Genomic DNA, 21,358 nt, shown 5'->3' with positions numbered 1-21,358 from the left:
CTTTCGCCCGTAATAGCGGACTGGCGTAGGAAAGGGGGGAAAGGCACTTTATTTATGGGGTTTGGGGTAAAGTGTGGTGCTTGTGCAACAGTGTGGGGGCTGAGGGGTCCATGTGGGGCTGGGTGCCCTTGAGGTCATCGCCTCGGACCCTCTGGTGACCGGCGGAAGGGGTGAAGAAGACATGCCCCCCCCTTCCGTATCTAGCTGAACCGGGGCATCAGTCAACTTAAACAGACTTCTGCCAACCTGGTGCCCTCTGGATGTTTTTAGACTACAAGTCCCACCAGCCCCAGCCAGCACAGTTGATCTGGACACAAGACTTCCATTGATGCAGCCCAGAATAGCATTAGCCTTTTTTGCTGCTGCATCACACAGTTGACTCTTTTTAAGCTTGTGGTCCACCAAGACCCCTAGGGGATCCTTTTCACATGTACCACTGGCAAGCCAGGTGTCCCCCCCATCTTTTATCAGTGCAGCTAGTTCTTCCTGCCTAAAGGTAGAACTTGACATTTGTCCCTGTCGAAATGCAATTGACATTTTACTGGTGGACACGATGAGCTGGTTTGCAAAGGGGAAAACGTGCAGAGGACTTGGGGACAAGAGGGACCTTGGAGACCTAGCTCGGCAGGGGAATGTGGCAGATACCCAAAGATTCCAACTGAGAAACGACGCTGTCCCTGTGGAGATGGCAATCTGGAAACAGTGGCTCATGTTCTCCTGTCCTGTCCCCTTTACAAAGACCTGAGGAATGAGATCTTTCCTTCCACCCCACTCCTACTTACCATCCCAGGCCGCCCATCTGAGGCCACATTGTTCTTTCTTTTATCAGATCAAAAGGATCAGACAACAGCAAAGGTTGCTAGGTTTATCGAGGGTGCAATGAGATTAAGGGCCACTATCTGAACGATAATCTTGGCCATTTGATTGCCCTTTTTACCCATTGCTGTCTTTTTTATTTGTATATATTTTATTTGTATATATTGCTTGTTTTATGTTGCTATGGCCGTTGTCTAAGGCGAATAAAGTTTATCTTATCTATCTTATCTCTCCTTCCTGACAGTGCACGGAGCCTGGACCCCCTGGTCGCCCTGGTCCGACTGCCCCCTCACCTGCGGCCAAGGCACCCAGATCCGCACCCGGGCCTGCGTCAACCCACCGCCACGCAACGAGGGCCTCCCCTGCGCCGGCCCCGAGACGCAAGCACAGAACTGCTCCATCCCGCCCTGCCCAGGTGAGGGGCTCGCAGCATGGGCACCCAGACAGAGCCTGCTTCCCAGAAGCCCAGCTTAGGCTCAGCACAGGCACAGACATGGTTTCTGTCTCTCCAGCTTCCAGCATCCAGTTTTCAGTTCACACACACCATGACCACAGCTATTGCTCTTCTGCCGTTCAATCTAAGTTCCCAAGGCAATTTCCCCCCCTGTTCCATCCTCTGTTCCAAATGCTTCATTGAGCTTGGAGGCTAAACCTCCCCTCTGTTGAATTACAGATTTGGCATAGGACATTATTGGCTTTGCCTAAATTTAAACCCCGCTGGTCTATCGCAAGATTGTCCTGAGAGCACTTGCACTAAAGTTGTCAACCAAAAGCTTTACTTTTCTGGTTTATCGCCACAACCGTTACTAACACTGGGCTCCAGTGAAGCAAATAATTGAATTGGACAGCGCTTATATGATATCAAGCGACAGAATAATCTAGCCACAATAAGGAAATTTTGTCCATGGTATGATTGTTTTCCACCTAGTCATTTTGGCACCCTCTTTGCAAAATTTGGGATGTGGGTGGTGCTGTGGGTAAAAGCCTCAGTGCCTAGGGCTTGCCGATCGAAAGGTCGGTGGTTCGAATCCCCGTGGCGGGGTGCACTCCCGTTGTTCGGTCCCAGCGCCTGCCAACCTGGCAGTTCGAAAGCACTCCCGGGTGCAAGTAGATAAATAGGGACCGCTTACCAGCGGGAAGGTAAACGGCGTTCCGTGTGCTGCGCTGGCTCGCCAGATGCAGCTTGTCACGCTGGCCACGTGACCCGGAAGTGTCTCCGGACAGCGCTGGCCCCCGGCCTCTTAAGCGAGATGGGCGCACAACCCTAGAGTCTGTCAAGACTGGCCCGTACGGGCAGGGGTACCTTTACCTTTACCTTGCAAAATTTAACAATTCCAAAATACAGGCACTTCCACAAGATTGAATATACTGCCTTGGGTTGTACTTGAGGGTCGATTTCAAACAATTGGACTTGAAAAATGGTTATGTCCCTGTGGAGATGGCAGTATTGAGTCAGTGGCTCCTGTGCTTCTGGCTTGCTGACTTTATAAAGATTTGAGGAGTGAAGTTATTAAAAAGGTAAAGGTAAAGGTACCCCTGCCCGTACGGGCCAGTCTTGACAGACTCTAGGGTTGTGCGCCCATCTCACTCAAGAGGCCAGGGGCCAGCGCTGTCTGGAGCCAGAGCCGCACACGGAAACGCCGTTTACCTTCCCGCTAGTAAGCAGTCCCTATTTATCTACTTGCACCCAGGGGTGCTTTCGAACTGCTAGGTTGGCAGGCGCTGGGACCGAACAGCGGGAGCGCACCCCGCCGCGGGGATTCGAACCACCGACCTTTCGATCGGCAAGCCCTAGGCGCTGAGGCTTTAACCCACAGCGCCACCCGCGTCCCTGTGAAGTTATTACCCCTCTTTTATTTTCCATGCCGGGTTGCTCAACCACTGCTACTGTGTCTCCCCCCCCCCCCCCCAAGGATCAAGATGATCAGGTGACAGCAAAAACTGCAAGGTTTTTAGCGGGGGCAAATAGAATAAGATCTGTTATTCCCGTTTTCCCAGCTGCATATAAGTGTTGACCTATCGGCAGCAATATTATCCGCAATTTCTATTTTAAAACACGGCCCCTCCAGATTCAGGAGCTCTGGAGATGGGGTAAAAAGAGCAAAACATTCAGGGAGTCCTGTCACACTTAGCCTAATCTCCATTTTTTTTAAAAAAAGACCACAAGATCAGAATGTCCACACAGTGTGTTCCTTCCACGCAGGGGACGAGCTGTGCCATTGGTCCTCCTGGGGTCCGTGTTCAAGATCTTGCGGAACGGGCTTGGCCACGCGGATGGGGACGTGTCCTTGCCCGACCTCTGAGGAGGCGGCTGCGGGAGCGTTTTGCAAAGATGGGCACCGCCAGGACGTGGAGGCTTGCTACCTCGGGGCTTGCCAAGGTGAGAAAGGTTCAGATTACCTGTGACTGTGCTTATCCTTTTTCCTTTCACCTTCTGTGATGGATCTGCTATTTGGGGGCTTTTTTCTGGCCCACGTAGGACCAGTCTGGATAGTTGGCCTTGGTGAAGATTTGACATTTTCATCCCCAAAAAGTTTTTGATTTGAGTTTCTACTGCAATGAGACTGCATTTTAATGTTGTATTTTAATCTTGTTTTTAAGTTGTATTTTAATCAATTGTTTTATACCTGGTGTTAGCCACCCTGAGTCCGGTCTTGGCTGGGGAGGTTGGGGTATAGATAATTGATTGATTGATTGATTGATTGATTGTGTTTCTTCCCCACCTTTTTCTCCAAGGAGCTCCAAGTGGTGCAAATGCTTCTTCCTGTTTAATCCCCTTGGTAGGCTAAGCCGAGAGAGGCAGAGACAGGCCTAGAGTCACCCCCGTGAGCCTCCTCCTGGCTGAGTGGGCGATTTGAACCCTGGTCTCCCAGCTCCTAGTCTAACCATCTCACCACACTGGCTCTCCTGCATGTGTTTATTTTTATTTGATCTCTGCAAGGGGTCTCTGGTCCCATCAGCGATCTTCCTGGCAATTAGTTTCCAGGATGAATTCAAAGCGCTGGTCTTGACCTATAAAGCCTTAAATGGCTGAGGACTCCAATGTAGGGCTGCCATTACTGGGATTTCAAAGGCGGAATGGATGTCTGGGGGGCGCGCGCAGGGATTTCCGAAAGGTGGCACCTTGTCTTGGATCTTAGGCAACTTTGGGGTTTGTCTTTAAAAAACTCAACAATTTCAGCGGTTTCTGTTACGTACTGAGTTGAATAGGATCCAAAAGGCAGCAGTCTGATTGGTCTTAGAACAATAGGATTCAGAATGCAGCATTCTGATTGGTCCACAAGAGCCACCCAATCCAGCTCCAGGTGGAAGTGAATCCGCAACCTGATTGGCCTACAGGAGAATCCCAGAATTAGCCAATCACGTGGGGCCCATTGTGTAAATAATGTATATAGGCCCTTCTTCCTGTCCTGTGCCGCCTCCTGAAGAGGTCAAGAGGGTGACAACACGAGAGCGGGGCCTTTTCTGCAGTGGCTCCCTGCTTGTAGAATGCTCCCCCAGGGAGGTTTGCCTGGTGCCTTCGTTATATACACCTTTAGGCGCCAGGCAAAAATGGTCCCTTTTAAAATGCGTTGTCGAATGGGGGATTATTGGGTTGTTTTGGTTCTTGGTTTTGTGGTTGTTTTTTTTATCTTGTGCTTCTATGTTGTGAACAGCCCTGAGATCTACAAATGAAGGGTGCTAAACAAATTTAATAAATAATGATGATAATGTCTGCCCCACCAAGCCCCAGACACGTCTGGGAATTGGACTGTGGCAAAAAAGAAGCCAAAAATCTGTTTTTGGGGGAGGGGTAGATGTACCCCCCAAAAGCTCAACATTGGACTAGATGACCCTTCTATCGTTCTGTCATTCATCAGAGGTTTTTAAGCAGAGGTTGGACGGCCATCTGTCAGGGATGCTGTTGCTGCGATTCCCACATTAATAATAATAATAATTTTTTATTTATACCCCACCTTTCCCAGTTCAGAAAACCGGGCTCAGGGCGGCTAACAACAAATTTAAAACACTTAATTGATACAACAAAAAACAGCATAAAATACAGTATAAAATGTGAATAAGAATAAATTCAGAATTCAAAAATCAATTTAGGGGGGAAATCCATCCAATAAACATTAGATGATCACCAGGGCTAGCTGGCTAAATCAGTCCTATTTGGGCCAGCGAGGAGACCAGGGGAAAATTAGCTGTGGGATCCCAGAGCGGGTAACCTTCATAAAAAGGGGAGGGGAGGGAAGGAAGGGGAATAAAAGATCAGGTTAAGTTCAAATTGAAAGCCAGGCGGAATAGCTCTGTCTTACAGGCCCTGCGGAAGGAGGTTAAATCCTGCAGGGCCCTGGTCTCATGGGACAGAGCATTCCACCAGGGGTTGGACTAGATGACCATGGGGTCCCTTCCAGGTGTACGGTTCTATGATCTCAGGCTGGCACACTTTGGAAACTGCTCTGACCCTCCTCTCCCCCCCCCCCCAGAGTGCCCCTGGAGTCCCTGGACAAAGTGGACCAGGTGTTCTTGCAGCTTCCTGGTGCAGCAGCGATACCGGAACCAGCGCGGCTCGGGGGGCGACGGACAGCCCTGTGTGGGGCTGGACGGCCAGTTCCGCATGTGCGACTATTCCCAGTGCTCAGGTGAGCCGTCACAGTTTCTTGTGGCCGTGAGTTCCGTAGAGTAATGAGGTCTTTAAAAAAACAAACCCTTATTACCATTACTAACAACTCAAAACTGGTAATAGGGTATTGCTTTATCCCATATACAAAGCAAACTAGCCAGGCAAAAATGTTCCTTTTTAACCTTTTAAAATGTGTTTTGTTTTTTGTTGTGTTTTTTGTTGGGGGCTATTGGGTTGTTGTTTTTATTTTTATTATGTATTTTGCGGTTTTATATCTTGATTTTCTTCTGTGGACTGCCCTGAGACCCCCCTGGTATGGAGCGTATTATAAAGTCAATAAATAATAATAATAAACAATAGCAAACAAACTTTGAAGAGCTAGTATCACAGGCTCATCAGTTTTGTTAGCTTAATTAAACTTGGTTTAATTGGATTTTGAATTCAGGCGCAATCAATTGCGGCAGTTTTGAATTTTACGGTTTCCTTATCTTCCTTGGTGGGTCGTGCAAACCACTATTCTGAATAATGCTTTTTTAGGGTAGAGGGCACTGGGGTGAGTTTACGGAGCCAGGGGACCCAAAAAATTTGGGATGCACTGCATTAAACCCTGGAAATCTGTTTCCTGTCCATGTTGACACCAGTGAGCTAGACGGATCAACATGACCTGTACAGGCAGCTGCCTCGATTCCTGCATTTAAGAGTGAATTGCACTTCCACTTTTCATCCTTTTCATGGGAAAAAGTATGTGTGCTAAATACTGAGGTAGAGGATCCCACTCCGGTTAAAATTGCTAGAAGGGCAGGAGTAGGATGTACCCCCATAGAGAGCAACTTCCACCCGGGGGAGGGGAGCTCGTTTGAATGGCCCCGCCCACCGGGATAAGTAGGAGGAGCAAAGCACACAATGTTCTGCTGAAAGAGAATACAGCGGTACTTTGGTTCTCAAACTTCATCCGTTCCGGAACTCCGTTCCAAAACCAAAGCGTTCCAAAACCAAGGCGTGCTTTCCCATAGAAAGTAATGTAAAGTGGATTAATCCGTTCCAGACTTTTAAAAACAACCCCTAAAACAGCAATTTCACATGAATTTTACTATCTAACAAGACCATTGATCCATAAAAGGAAAGCAATAATCCGTGTACTGTACTATATAATAAATAAGAGACAGTATTGTAGATGATAAAAATTAAAACTGCATTTTCTTCTTACCTGCACTGATGATAATCTTTGTTTGGATGGGGGGCTTTTATCCATTTCCACAGTCACACAATCAATCAGTAGCTCTGGGCGGCTTCCAGCAGAATATTAAAATACAATGATTCATCCAGAATTAAAAGCTTCCCTAAACAGGGCTGCCATCATGGTCTTCTAAAAGTCAGATACTCTTTGGCATCTGATGGGAGGGCGTTCCACAGGGCGGGCGCCACCACCGACAAGGCCCTCTGCCTGCAATATTCGTTGTACCCCGGGGATTTCCCCCACCTGGTCATGAGAGGATGGAGGGGTTTCCTGGTCTCTCCCCTCACCCCACCAGCACCCTGGGAGCATCCTGTCTCTTTGCTCGGTTGAATAGTTCAATGAAACGAGGTTTGTAGCCGGCATCCCGTTAAGGCTTTGTTCAATTTGAGGTTTCTCTAATTTTTTCCTTAAACTCTTTGATTTGTATTATTTAGTTTATTTTCATAAGATAATATTTCCAGTCGATTACTTCTCATTTCAGGGATTTTCACAGTACAGTGGTACCTCTAGATACGAACAGGATCCGTTCCGGAGCCCCGTTCATATCTAGAAGCAAACATAACTAGCGACGGCACATCTGCGCACGCATGCGTCGCTTTTCGCCACTTCTGCACATGCGCGTCACGTCATTTTGAGCGCCTGCGCATGCACAAGCGGTGAAACCCGGAAGTAACATGCTCCGTTACTTCCGGGTTGCCGGGGGGCACAACTCGAAAGCGCTCAACCCGAAGCGCATTCAGCCCGAGGTATGACTGTATTTCCTTTTTTTTGGGTGCAATTTCTCGGTTCCACGACTGTCTTTTTTCTCCTGTTTTCCCCAGAGTCCAGCTGCGAGGCCCCCTTTGAGTTCCGGGACTGCGGCTCGCCCTGCGACAGCCTCTGCTCCACCATGCGCCACCCAGAGCTGTGCAAGGACATCCCCCGCTGCCTCCCTGGCTGCTACTGCCCACAGGTGAGAGCTGTGCCTGCTGTTCTGGGTTGGGGGCGAACCCATCACCTGCGGAACTCCCCGCTGCAGGATTCGGGCTCTCCTTCCGATCTGATTCTGGGTTCTCTCTCCCTCTACCCCTCTTTAAGGGCCTGGTGGAACAGAACGGGGCCTGCGTCCCGCCCTCGCAGTGTGGCTGCCTCCACCTCAGCCAATCGGAAGGCCCCGTATCCTTGGCGGCAGGAGACACTGTTTCGATTGGCTGCAAGGAGTGGTGAGTTGATGGCCGGCGGAACGGCGTTACTCCCGGGGGTGGGCAGGAAAAGGGGAGGGGCCAAAGGCTGGGAGGCGGGACCTTTCGCGGCAGGCCAACTTTCCCCAACCTGACGCCCTCCAGATGTTTTGTACTATAACTCCCAGCCCCCCCAGCCAACAATGCAGAAATGGTGCCCTCGGTTCGTTATGATCGTGGAACAGACTCTTATGGAAATTGATGGAGTCCCCTTCTTCTGAGCTTTTAAAGCAGAGCTTGTATGTGTGGCCATCTGTCAGGGATGCTTTAGTTGTGAATTGCAGGGGTATTATTATTATTATTATTATTAACTTTATTGTATTTTTAAAAATTACATAGAAAGCATGAATTTAACATTGCATCCAAATATTCAAAAAGAAAAAAAAATGCAGAAAAAGTAAAAATACATATTTAAAAGATGGAAAAAAGAAAAAAGGGGGAGAAAATTGATATAAAAAACAAAAAAGAATTAGTCCAGTACACAAAATAGTTCAATGGATACAAACAGTAATTTAAATATTCTATACGCCAGGTTCTCGGAAAGAAATACATTTATAATCCTTCTTTTCTTTCTTTCTTTACAGTCCCTTTCCTTCTGTTCCAGAAAACTAGTTTGAATCCCTGTTATATTAGACTTCCCTCTGTCTTTTTGCAGCTTCAGCACTTCTCTTAAGGGACAAATATTTTGTATTCATTTGTTAAAATCAGTTTTTCCCCCATTATATCTGTGAGGTTAATCCAAGCACAACCAAGTATTGTTTTTGGAACCATATTTTGTCAGGTGGTTTCTAAAGCAATCCCATTCCTTTTTTTCCACCTTGTCGCCTGAGTGATCTCTTATGAGTTCTGTCATTTTGGCTAGTACTCACACAACTTTAATTGTGGGGCGTTTGACTAGATTGCCTCTAGGGGTCCCTTCTGAACCTGTGATTAACCTGCAGCTTTCTCTTTGCAGTATCTGCCAGCAGGGGGAGCTGCAGTGCAGCAGCGAAGGCTGCCAAGGTGAGCACTTTTTCCCAGGGAAGCTCCGCCCCTCACTGTCCCAGGGTAGACTGCGCCTGGCCAGGGAGGAACCAGCCATTTGGGAATTAGAGATCAGAGGTTTTTGCAGCAGATCTTTGCACCTGGGCAAGCCACTCCGCATGCCCACACAAATCGCTTTGCAGAAGCCTGTCCTGAGAGGCAGAAATCTTCTCTCAAGTCCTTAGAACTCCAGTCCTTGTGGCCCCAGGTCTCCTCTAGGGTTCAAGAGTCCCCTTTCAATCATGTGATGCAGCAGCAAGGAAAAAACTAACATCATGCAATTCTAGGCTGCATCAGCAGAAATCTAGTGTCCAGATCAAGGGAAGTCATTTTGCTGTTGCTGTTTAGTCGTCTAGTCATGTCCCCTGGACCAGAGCACGCCAGGCACTCCTGTCTTCCACTGCCTCCCTCATGCTGGTAGCTTCGAGGATACTGTCCCACCATCTCATCCTCTGCCGTCCCCTTCTCCTCGTGCCCTCCATCTTTCCCAACATCAGGGTCTTTTCCAGGGAGTCTTCTCTTCTCATGAGGTGGCCAAAGTATTGGAGCCTCAGCTTCAGGATCTGTCCTTCCAGTGAGCACTCAGGGCTGATTTCCTTCAGAATGGAGAGGTTGGATCTTCTTGCAGTCCATGGGACTCTCAAGCGTCTCCTCCAGCACCAGAATTCAAAAGCATCCATTCTTCAGTGATCAGCCTTCTTGATGGTCCAGCTCTCACTTCCATACATCACTACTGGGAAAACCAGAGCTTTAACTATACGGACCTTTGTTGGCAAGGTGATGTCTCTACTTTTTAAGATGCTGGGAAGTCATAGTCCTTCTGTATTCTGCCTTGGTCAGACCACACTTGGAATTACAGTGTCCAGTTCTGGGCACCACAATTTAAGGAAGATGTTGAAAAATTGGAAGGTGGGCAGAGGAGGGAGACCGAGATGGTCAAGGGTCTGGAAACCATGCCTGATGAGGAACGGTTGAAGGAGCTGGGGCTGTTTAGCCTGGAAAAGAGGAGACTCAGAGGAGATATGAGAGCCATCTTCAAATATCTCAAGGGCTGTCACCTGGAAGATGGAACAAGCTTGGTTTCTCCTGCTCCGGAGGGTAGGACTCGAACCCATGGCTTCACGTTATACGAAAGGAGATTGCGACTCAACATCAAGAGGTTTTTGACAGTGGAATGGTCTCATAAGGTTGTGGACTCTCCTTCCTTGGAGATTTTATAGCAGAGGTTGGAGGGCCAGCTGTCAGTGATCCTTTAGCTGTGATTCCTGAATTTCAGGGGGTTGGTCTAGATGACCCTTGGGGTCCCTTCCAACGCTACCATTCTCGGATTCCTTTCCCCCCTCAGGTCTGCTTCCAGTCAGCGCCTGGTCGGAGTGGACGCCCTGCTCCTCTTGCCTGCCTTTTGTGGCCCTCGGCCCCAGCGTGGTCTCCACCCTCAGCTGGTCCCCTGCAGAAGGAGACCCCTGGCCTGCTCTGGTGTCCGTCCAGCATCGCTTCCGACTCTGCCTGGACCCTCAGACGGGCAGAAGCTGGACAGGGCTGGCCACCCTGTGCTCAGCCGAGCTGGATGAGGAACGCCTTTGCCCGGATCCTCACATTTGCGAAGGTTTTCTGCTTGTTTTTTTTTTATAAAAAAAATTCACTTGTACAAAATAGCATTCAAGAACAAAAAATAAAAAACAATTGCAACTGAATCAAACTGAAAACCAAGCAGGCATGTAAGAGAGGCGTTTCATTCACACACCCTTGAAGAAACATTTCTTATTCAGGTTAAGCAGTAACAACATTTTTTTTTAAAAAAATTGCTTTGTTCATAAAAGTCAGGATATGGCCTTGTGCCATTCTCGCAAAGCTGAGAAGCTACTAATAATTCCAAACGGCAGCATATTTCACAGGAGGGGTTCAAATGGTATTATCATTAAAGTCATTGCAACTTTTTTGCATTGGGTTAGATTGTTATGTTTTATTACATTTTCATGTGTGTCAGAAGCCGCCCAAGGTGACTGGGGCAACCCAGCCAGATGGGCGGGTATAAATAATAAAACGATTGGTGGTTTTTTAAATCAATATATAAAATAGCTCTTTGTCATGTCTAGTGCCCTGAATCAAGGCAACACTGAGCTCCCAAGATGTTTTGGACCACAAATCCCATCAGCTGTGCTAACTGGGAGGAGTTAATAATAATAATAATAATAATATTTTTTTTATTTAAACCCGACCCCTCTGACTGAGTTTCCCCAGCCACTCTGGGCGGCTCCCAACAGAATATTAAAAACACAATAAAAACATCAAACATTAAAAACTTCCCTAAACAGGGCTACCTTCAGATGTCCTCTAAAAGTCAGATAGTTCATGGGTAGGCAAACTAAGACCCGGGGGCCGGATCTGGCCCAATCGCCTTCTAAATCTGGCCTGCGGACAGTCCAGGAATCAGCATGTTTTTACATGAGTAGATTGTGTGCTTTTATTTAAAATGCATCTCTGGGTTATTTGTGGAGCATAGGAATTCATTCATTTTTTCCCTTCTTCTCCAAAATATAGTCCAGCCCCCCCACAAGGTCTGAGGGACAGTGGACCGGCCCCCTGCTGAAAATGTTTGCTGACTCCTAAGATGGTTGCTTATGTCCTTGACATCTGATGGGAGGGTGTTCCACACGGCGGGTGCCACCACCGAGAAGGCCCTGTGCCTGGTTCCCTGTATCTTCACTTCTTGCAGGGAGGGAACCGCCAGAAGGTCCTCGGCGCTGGACATCAGTGTCTGGGCTGAGCGATGGGGGTGAAGACGCTCCTTCAGGTCCCCAAACGCCTGTATGGGTCCAGGAGTAGAGAAATCTGCATTTTCATGGTCCTTAATGTGGGAGAGGGGTCTTTGGGGGGGGGCAGCAGCAGAGGCGGCTGAGACAGTCCCCCCCCCCCCGCAAGGCCACTATCTGCAGCTCCTCCTCTCCCTTCCAGACTTCTGCCTGTGGAGCGTTTGGACCTCCTGGAGTCCCTGCCGTGCACCCTGCAGTGGGGGGTTCCGCACGCGCCAGCGCTACGCCCGTCACCCATCAGGAGAGACCCGGTGCCACGGAGCTTGGTCCCAGTCCGAGAGCTGCAACACGGCCCCCTGCCCAGGTACGTTCCATCCAACTGGGATGGGGTGAGCAAATCCCCAAAGGGCTGGGAAACGGAGGAAACTGCTGCCTTGAACCAAGTCAGTGTCAGGAGCTCATCCTACTCTCGAGTAGGACCCTGGCAGAGACACATGCCCAACTGGCATGTTCCCTCCCTCCTGGTCGATCGTTCGGGAGCTTCATAAGCTTTCTTCTGCCCGAACATCACAGCGACGGACGCCAAGAGACACCGGCACACTTAGGGATCCGCAGAGTTTGCACATCTTGCGTGACAGACCTCAGCAACTCAGCATTTTGGCTAATCTACTTTATTTACATATAAACACACACACGGAGCACTGCAACATGGCTCCCTCTCTCTCTAGCATCAGACAGCAAAGAGCAAAAGGACAAAGGACAATAGTCCCACTTCATGGAACACAGGAACACAAACATCCTGTCTCTGTCACTTCCCGCTTTGTGGAGTCAAAACATATACTGTCATGTGAAACACAACAATCCCATGACTGCAATCATGGAGCAGGAATTCTAACAGTCAGACCATTGGTCCATCTAGATCAGTATTATCTGCACTGACCCGCAGCAGCTCTCCAGGGCTTTAGGCAGAAGACCAGATCCTGTGCTTGTGTTCTGCCAACCCTGAAGGTGCCCTATTGTGGGAAACACAAAAGCAGGACTCAGGCATGTAAGCTCTTTCTCCTCCTTCAGTTTCCGGAAGTGTTGCTGCCTCCCAACCGCAGGGCCAGGGCTAGTAGCCGTTGATGGTTCTCTCCTCCCTTTGTCATTTATCCAGGAATCTAGACCTCGACACGCCTGGTGTGGACACAATCAGAAACGAATCTGAAACTCACTTATTTACTTAGAATCATAGAATCATAGAATCATAGAGTTGGAAGAGACCACAAGGGTCATCGAGTCCAACCCCCTGCCAAGCAGGAAACACCATCAGAGCACTCCTGACATATGGTTGTCAAGCCTCTGCTTAAAGACCTCCAAAGAAGGAGACTCCACCACACTCCTTGGCAGCAAATTCCACTGTTGAACAGCTCTTACTGTCAGGAAGTTCTTCCTAATGTTTAGGTGGAATCTTCTTTCTTGTAGTTTGTATCCATTGCTCCGTGTCCGCTTCTCTGGAGCAGCAGAAAACAACCTTTCTCCCTCCTCTATGTGACATCCTTTTATATATTTGAACATGGCTATCATATCACCCCTTAACCTCCTCTTCTCCAGGCTAAACATGCCCAGCTCCCTTAGCCGATCCTCATAAGGCATTGTTTCCAGGCCTTTGACCATTTTGGTTGCCCTCCTCTGTACACGTTCTAGTTTGTCAGTGTCCTTCTTGAACTGTGGTGCCCAGAACTGGACACAGTACTCCAGGTGAGGTCTGACCAGAGCAGAATACAGTGGCACTATAACTTCCCTTGATCTAGATGCTATACTCCTATTGATGCAGCCCAGAATTGCATTGGCTTTTTTAGCTGCCGCGTCACACTGTTGGCTCATGTTAAGTTTGTGGTCAACCAAGACTCCTAGATCCTTTTCACATGTACTGCTCTCAAGCCAGGTGTCACCCATCTTGTATTTGTGCCTCTCATTTTTTTTGCCCAAGTGCAATACTTTACATTTCTCCCTGTTAAAATTCATCTTGTTTGTTTTGGCCCAGTTCTCTAATCTGTCAAGGTCGTTTTGAAGTGTGATCCTGTCTTCTGGGGTGTTAGCCACCCCTCCCAGTTTGGTGTCATCTGCAAATTTGATCAGGATGCCCTTGAGTCCATCATCCAAGTCGTTGATAAAGATGTTGAATAAGACCGGGCCCAAGACAGAACCCTGTGGCACCCCACTAGTCACTCTTCTCCAGGATGAAGAGGAACCATTGATGAGCACCCTTTGGGTCCGGTCAGTCAGCCAGTTACAAATCCACTGAGTGGTAGCATAGTCAAGACCGCATTTTACCAGCTTCTTTACAAGAATATCATGGGGCACCTTGTCAAATGCCTTGCTGAAATCAAGGTAGACTACATCCACTGCGTTCCCTTCATCTACCAGGCTTGTAATTCTGTCAAAAAATGAGATCAGGTTAGTCTGACATGACTTATTTTTCAGAAATCCATGCTGACTATTGGTGATCACAGCATTCCTTTCTAGGTGCTCACAGATTGTTTGCTTAATGATCTGCTCCAGAATCTTCCCTGGTATTGATGTTAGACTGACTGGGCGGTAATTATTTGGGTCCTCGCTTTTCCCCTTTTTGAAAATAGGGACAACATTTGCCCTCCTCCAGTCTGCCGGGACTTCGCCTGTTCTCCAGGAATTCTCAAAGATGACTGCCAGTGGTTCTGAGATCACATCTGCCAGTTCTTTTAATACTCTTGGATGCAGTTCATCTGGCCCTGGAGACTTGAATACATCTAAACTAGCCAAGTATTCTTGTACTATCTCCTTAGTTATTCTGGGCTGTGTTTCCTCTGCTGAATCATTTCCTCCAAATTCTTCAGGTCGGGCATTGTTTTCTTTATCGGAGAAGACTGAGGCAAAGAAGGCATTGAGGAGTTCAGCCCTTTCTGTGTCCCCTGTTTGCATTTCACCATCTTCTCCTCTGAGTGACCCCACTGTTTCTTTGTTCTTCCTTTTGCTACGAACATACCCATAGAAGCCTTTTTTGTTGCTTTTAACCTCTCTAGCAAGCCTGAGTTCATTCTGTGCTTTAGCTTTTCTGACTTTGTGTCTACACGTGCTGGCTATTTGTTTGAATTCCTCTTTGGTGGTTTCCCCCCTTTTCCATTTTTTGTACACATCCTGTTTTAATCTTAACTCAGTTAAAAGTTCTTTAGATAGCCACCCTGGCTTCTTTAGGCACCTTCCATGTTTCCGTCTCATTGGTATTGCCTGAAGTTGTGCTTTTACTATCTCCCTTACTTCATAAGATTCCTAGGCCACCCGGTTGTTTAGAAAGAAAAAACCCAAGTGGTTTGCAAAAAGATAACAACAGGATGAGCAAGAAAAATTGCAATACTTTAAAACATATCCCCAAAAAATGAAAATACCCAGACGGGTTAAAATTCACACCAACTTTCTAAGCATCAAGTTTGGCCCTTCGAAACAAGAACGTTTTCAGCAGGTGTTGCAAAGAGTACAGTGGTTCTTCGGTTTTTGAATGTCTCCGTTGACGAACGTTCCGGTTTTCGGATGCCGTAAACCCGGAAGTAAATGCTTCCATTTTGAAACACGCCTTGGAAGTCGCACGGCTTCTGCTGAGTGTGTGTGTTATTTTTCTCAATTTTCTCAACTGAATTTGCAGACCGCCCTTTGCACACTTTGGTTTTTGAACGTTTCAGAGCTCAAATGGTCTTCTGGAACGGATTACGTTTGGAGACCGAGGTACCCCTGTACAGCAAAGGTGCCTGTTGATGTCAAGAGGCAGGGAGTTCCCAAGTCTAAAAGATTCACCCCGAAGTGCCGCTTTCTCATGGTCCCGGGGGCTGTTCTTCCTCCCTTCTCCCAGGAGAGGAATGTGAAGATCGGGGCAAAGTTCGGGCCCCGTCCTGCGCCAACAGCTGCCCTCGCACCTGCGCAGACCTCTGGGAGCATGTGGAGTGTCTGCATGGGGACTGCAAGCAAGGTAACGCCCCTCCTTCTGCCCCCCCCCCACGCCAACAAATTATAAAAATAAGTTGATTGAAACACAACTTTAAAAACAATATTGAAATACAACATTAAAATGCAGCCTTTAAGGAAATGGCATTTAAGAGTACTGCGCTTTTCCTTCCTTTCTTTTTTTACTACCTGCCTTTTTGAACAATTTGGTTTTACATCATTTTCATTGAAAAGCCCCGAATGCTGCAACCGTTCTTCATAGGGGCATTGCTCCGTCATCCCGATCGTTTTGGCTGCCACTCTTAAGAGACTGTGCATCTTTGGCTGGGAGGAGCCTGCACTCCTTTAATTCATCCCAAAGTCCATATTCTTGCTAGAGCCATATTCCCAGATTCTTGTGGCCATGAGTTCCATCGAGTAACTGTGAGATACATGAAGAAGTGGGAGGTACCTTTTGTGTTTTGGAATTCCCTCTGTTCACGGCCTCATCCACACCCTTCGTGTCAGAACCCGAACTGCCCTCCTCCAAAGGGGCAGAAGAAACGCCCCTCTCTCGCCCGGCCAGTTCCTCATCCTCCTCTCCCTCCCTCCCCTCCGCACCCAGGATGCCGGTGTCCTGACGGACAGCTCCTCCAGGACGGGGCCTGCGTTCCGATCCCGGCTTGCCGCTGTGGACTCCCCACGGCCAACATCACCCTGGAGGTCATGCCAGGCCAGGCGGTGGAGCTGGATTGCCACAACTGGTAAGGGGTCAAATTGGAGGGGAAGGGGTCACATTCCCAAGCAAGGAAACCCTGGAGAACTTAACTTCTTAAATGTTCTAATTTAAATCAAGTCGCAACCCCCCCCCCATTTTACTTTCCATTCTACAAATATTTTAACAATGAAAACATTTGCACAGTCAAGCATATCTTCAAATCGACTCCCATCTCCACTGCGATTACGTATGTTATATCTTTTACCACTGTATATCCAGTTCAAACCTATTTATTAATCTTTCCTTTCATATTCCCTTTAACTTATTTTTGCCACATGTTTTTACATCGATCCTGCTAACAATTTAAGTTGTTTATGATAATTCTTCAAACAGTCCACACATTTTCCCCACACTGTACGGAAAAGTCTCTCTCTTTGGTTTCTCGAGGAGTCTAGAGGGCAATGTTGTGGAAGAGGTTTTTCTGGGATCCACGTGGAGCAGCTGTTCTGCCTTGCCTTTCCGGCTGCTGGGCTTTGTGACTGTGATCTTTTTTTTTTTTTAAAGATATTTATTAAGATTTTCAAACATATTACAAAAATTAGAAAAAATAAAAAAGAATAAAAAGAAAAAGAAAATACAAAATAAAAGCAGTTAAAAACAAATCAGTCTTTCCATATCTTATCTTTCCTTTACTTATTTTCCTGACCTCGTCACACCTCCCTTTCTTGCATTCCCATTCAATTGGTTAGTTCAGCAAATCCTTTCCCTCTTTAATTTTGTCTTAAACTTTTATCTTAATGTATTATAGCTTTAAATTATCCCCTATTAACAATCCATTTTTACATATTCCTTAACATTGCTGCTAAAAAATCCCACTTAACTTCAATCCAGCATCATTCTAACATTCATTAATTTTACAGTGTTTCTGTAAGTAGTCTTTAAATTTCTTCCAATCTTCTTCCACTGACTCTTCTCCCTGGTCTCGGATTCTGCCGGTCATTTCTGCCAATTCCATATAGTCCATCACCTTCATCTGCCATTCTTCCAGAGTGGGTAGTTCTTGTGTCTTCCAATACTTCGCGATGAGTATTCTTGCTGCTGTTGTAGCGTACATAAAGAAAGTTCTATCCTTCTTTAACACCAATTGGCCAACTATGCCCAGGAGAAAGGCCTCTGGTTTCTTCTGGAAGGTATATTTAAATACCTTTTTCATTTCATTATAAATCATCTCTGTGATCTTCTTCCATGCGTTTACGGCACAGTAACGTTCTCGTTATTTTGTGTGTTGCCGCTCTTGCCCTTGTGCTTTTCGCCGCAAAATGCTCTTGCGGTGCCTGAATTTGAACTGCCTTTCTGTTTCCTGAGCTGCTTTGAGCTTGGCTTTTGTCTGAGAAAGTGGCGTGCAGACGAAGCGATGGCTGGATGATGGGCGGGAGCATGCGCAGTAAGGCGATCTCGCAGGTCGGCCTGTCCCAAGGTGCTCAGGTCCTAGTAATTTGGGGTTTCCTTCTCTCCCTTCCCTCCGCAGCACCTGTGCCAACGGCACCTTCTTGTGTCCTGAGAAGGAGTGCCCATCCTACGGGGAATGGTCCGCGTGGAGCCCCTGTTCTGCCAGCTGCGGTGGGGGCAGCACCCTGCGGCACCGGCAGTGCCATGAGAGCCCTGCGGGAGCCCCCTGCGCCGCTGATGCCATGGAGGAAGCAGCCCAGTGCAGCCCACAGCCCTGCGAGGGTGAGTCTGCCAGCCTCCTGGCGTCAGGGCAAGCGGGTGCCCCCACCCCTGGCTCTGCCAACACAGCCAACTCTCTCTCTCTAATTCATTTTTATTAATTTTTCATTAATAACAATCCAGTGGAGGCCACATTAATACAATACGAAATCATGCCAAATCACAACACAATAAAAAAGCCAGTTAATCAGTTCTGAATGCAGTGTTTTTGGGTGACTTCCCATATTCCGGTTATCTGGAGTTGATGTTAATTCTTGGTTCTGCTCCTGTTCTCTTAATTAGTCTGAATTCCACAATTCCAGTCTTAATCCTTTGTTTTAGCAGCCGCTGGTGTGATTACTTTCATCCATATTTAATAAATCCATATCCATTAACTTGCAGAGGGGATTTATATCCTAACCCACCCAACTCTCAACCAGGGAACAGCAGTTTGTTTGTTTGTTTCCCCCCCCCCCCCCCCGTTGTGAGTTGCGATGCTTTGTGATTTGCCACCCTTAACTCCTCTGGGGAGACGGACAGGATCAAAATAAGAAGCTTTATTACTGGGTTCTTGCTCATTGTACTCAGAGTAGACCCACTGAAAGTGATGGACGTGTTACACAGTCTTGTGTGTCTTTACATATGCATTTATTTATTTATTTATTTATTTATTTTAGCATTATTATTCCACTCATTACATTGATTAAATATAATTTATATATATATATATATATATATACATATATATATATTAGAATATAAATGATATATCAATATAATTTATAATGCAATTATAATTTTATGGTTTGATTTTGTATTGATTGAAATATTGTGAGGGCTGATACAGCCTTTACCTGACCCAGGTGGCCCCCAGCTTTTGAATCTCCCCCCACCTCTGCTTCTACCAGCTGGAGCAGGGATAGGCAACCTCTAAGGCCTGGGGGCCGGATCTGACCCAATCGCCTTCTAAATCTGGCCCGCAGACAGTCCGGGAATCAGTGTGTTTTTACATGAGTAGAATGTGTCCTTTTATTCAAAATGCATCTCTGGTTTATTTGGAGGTGCTGCCTGGTGTTTTTACATGAGTAGAATGTGTGCTTTCATTGAAAATGCATCTCTGGGTTATTTGTGGGGCATAGGAATTGGTTCATTTCCCCCCCCCAAAAAAATATACTCTGGCCCCCCCACAAGGTCTGAGGGACAGTGGACCGGCCTCTTGCTGAAACAGGTTGCTGAGCCCTGAGCTGGAGCATCCCTCCCTGAGCACGGGCCGGCAGGCGCAGGAGGGAGATCCCAGCGCTGCCCCTGACACCCCTTCCCCCCCCCTTTCCTTCCGCAGCTGCCTGCCTGCTGAGCGAGTGGTCGGCCTGGAGCCCTTGCAGCGCCACCTGCGGAGGAGGCGAGTCTGAGCGGAGCCGCAGCCTCCTCTCCCCACCGCCGGGGAAGCCCTGCGCTGACCCCCTCCTGCAGCACCACGCCTGCAACACGCAGAACTGCACACCAGGTGAGCCCCCCCCCCCCCAAAGCCACCCAACGGCAGGGCCGGCTCAGCGGCAGCCGGGGACCAAAGAATCCCAGTTTATCCTTGCATTTATATCCCACCAAGGAGCTCAAGGTTATCCCACCTTCTCATTTCATCCCAAGAACAACGACCCTGCAAGGCAGGCCAGGCAGAGGAGAATAATAATAATAATAATAATAATAATAATAATAATAATAATATAATAATGGGACGCGGGTGGCACTGTGGGTTAAAACCTCAGCGCCTAGGACTTGCCGATCAAAAGGTCGGCGGTTCGAATCCCCGCGGCGGGGTGAGCTCCCGTCGCTCGGTCCCAGCGCCTGCCAACCTAGCAGGAAGGTAAACGGCGTTCCGTGTGTGGCTCTGGCTCGCCAGAGCAGCGATGTCACGCTGGCCACGTGACCCGGAAGTGTCTGCGGATAGCGTTGGCTCCCGGCCTATAGAGTGAGATGAGTGCACAACCCTAGAGTCTGTCAAGACTGGCCCGTACGGACAGGGGTAAAAGTAAAGGTAAAGGTACCCCTGCCCGTACGGGCCAGTCTTGCCAGACTCTAGGGTTGTGCGCCCATCTCACTCAAGAGGCTGGGGGCCAGCGCTGTCCGGAGACACTTCCGGGTCACGTGGCCAGCGTGACATCGCTGCTCTGGCGAGCCAGAGCCACACACGGAACACCGTTTACCTTCCCGCTAGTAAGCGGTCCCCATTTATCTACTTGCCCCCGGGGGTGCTTTCGAACTGCTAGGTTGGCAGGCGCTGGGACTGAGCAACGGGAGCGCACCCCGCCACGGGGATTCGAACCGCCGACCTTTCGATCGGCAAGCCCTAGGTGCTGAGGCTTTTACCCACAGCGCCACCCGCGTCCCAATACGGCCAGGGGTACCTTTACCTTAATAATTATTATTATTATTATTAATTATTTATACCCCGCTCGTCTGGCTGAGTTTCCCCAGCCACTCTGGGCGGCTGAGAAGTAAACCAAATAGCGGTCAACTGCAAAGGGGATTCGGATACTTAATTTGGCACATCTTACCTGAGAATTTTCTGCTATTCTGTTCTATTGAATGCAACAAATTATGCATCTCTGGGTTATTTGTGGGTTATTATAGGAATTCATTCATTCCCCCCCCCCCAAATATAGTCCGTCCCCCCACAAGGTCTGAGGGGCAGTGGATCAGCCCCCTGCTGAAAAAGTTTGCTGACCCCTGCTCTAACCAGTGTGCAATGCTGCCATTTACTTCGTTGCCTCTTCCTCCTCCCTCTCTGTGCCAGAATGCCCAGGATACCAAGTCTACAGCGACTGCGCCAACGCTTGCCCACGGTCGTGCTCCGACCTGCGCCCTCACACCCAGTGCCTCCGTGAGGAATGCCGGCCGGGCTGCGCCTGCCCCTCTGGACAGGTGAGTGAGCTCAGAGCACCCAAAGCTGCCCCATCTGTCTACCTAGGCTGGTGTTGCCTACACTGGTCGGCAGCCACTCTGTAGGGTTTAGGGCAGGGGTCTTTCTGGAACTGCCATCCAGGGTTGAGCCCAGGAACCTCTGCCATGCCAAGCAGATGTTCTGCCACTGAGCCGCAGCCCTGCCCTCGAGACACACAAAACAGCAATACTGTTCATTCATCATTACCTGGGTCAGAGAAATGGTTGTTAAAATGATTGGACTCAGCTGCGACGGCAAAGTTTTAGGAATTATAGGGACAGAACTACCTAAATTGTATAGAATTGTATAGGATCAGTGTAATATGCTCAAAAAAAAACATTGAAAAAAGAGCATGGGAAACGATATATAATGAACTGAAAAGGATGTTCAAAATAACTTTT

The 21,358-nt window shown here is 48.1% G+C and overlaps 2 protein-coding genes across 3 annotated transcripts in view; one reads left to right on the top strand and one right to left on the bottom strand.

The window, feature by feature from the left end:
* LOC310660977 (uncharacterized protein) overlaps positions 1-21,358 on the bottom strand; it is a 776,342-nt gene that overhangs the window by 737,633 nt on the left and 17,351 nt on the right. The window lies entirely within an intron of this gene.
* LOC310661359 (SCO-spondin-like) overlaps positions 1-21,358 on the top strand; it is a gene marked incomplete at its 5' end in the record, with an annotated part of 165,801 nt that overhangs the window by 134,592 nt on the left and 9,851 nt on the right. The window contains 13 exons of the mRNA XM_083407208.1: positions 1,061-1,231; positions 3,020-3,196; positions 5,289-5,444; positions 7,484-7,614; positions 7,740-7,864; positions 8,838-8,884; positions 10,251-10,511; positions 11,861-12,022; positions 15,524-15,640; positions 16,220-16,358; positions 17,841-18,043; positions 19,359-19,523; positions 20,811-20,938. Of these exons, the coding sequence (XP_083263334.1) occupies positions 1,061-1,231; positions 3,020-3,196; positions 5,289-5,444; positions 7,484-7,614; positions 7,740-7,864; positions 8,838-8,884; positions 10,251-10,511; positions 11,861-12,022; positions 15,524-15,640; positions 16,220-16,358; positions 17,841-18,043; positions 19,359-19,523; positions 20,811-20,938 (1,982 nt within the window). The remainder of the gene's footprint in view (positions 1-1,060; positions 1,232-3,019; positions 3,197-5,288; positions 5,445-7,483; positions 7,615-7,739; positions 7,865-8,837; positions 8,885-10,250; positions 10,512-11,860; positions 12,023-15,523; positions 15,641-16,219; positions 16,359-17,840; positions 18,044-19,358; positions 19,524-20,810; positions 20,939-21,358) is intronic.

Source organism: Podarcis tiliguerta, assembly GCF_965153285.1.
Source record: "Podarcis tiliguerta genome assembly, chromosome: 12".
In the NCBI taxonomy this organism is placed as follows: Eukaryota; Metazoa; Chordata; class Lepidosauria; order Squamata; family Lacertidae; genus Podarcis; species Podarcis tiliguerta.
The sequence above is the reverse complement of the archived record's forward strand: the minus strand, read 5'-3'. Positions and strand labels throughout refer to the sequence as shown.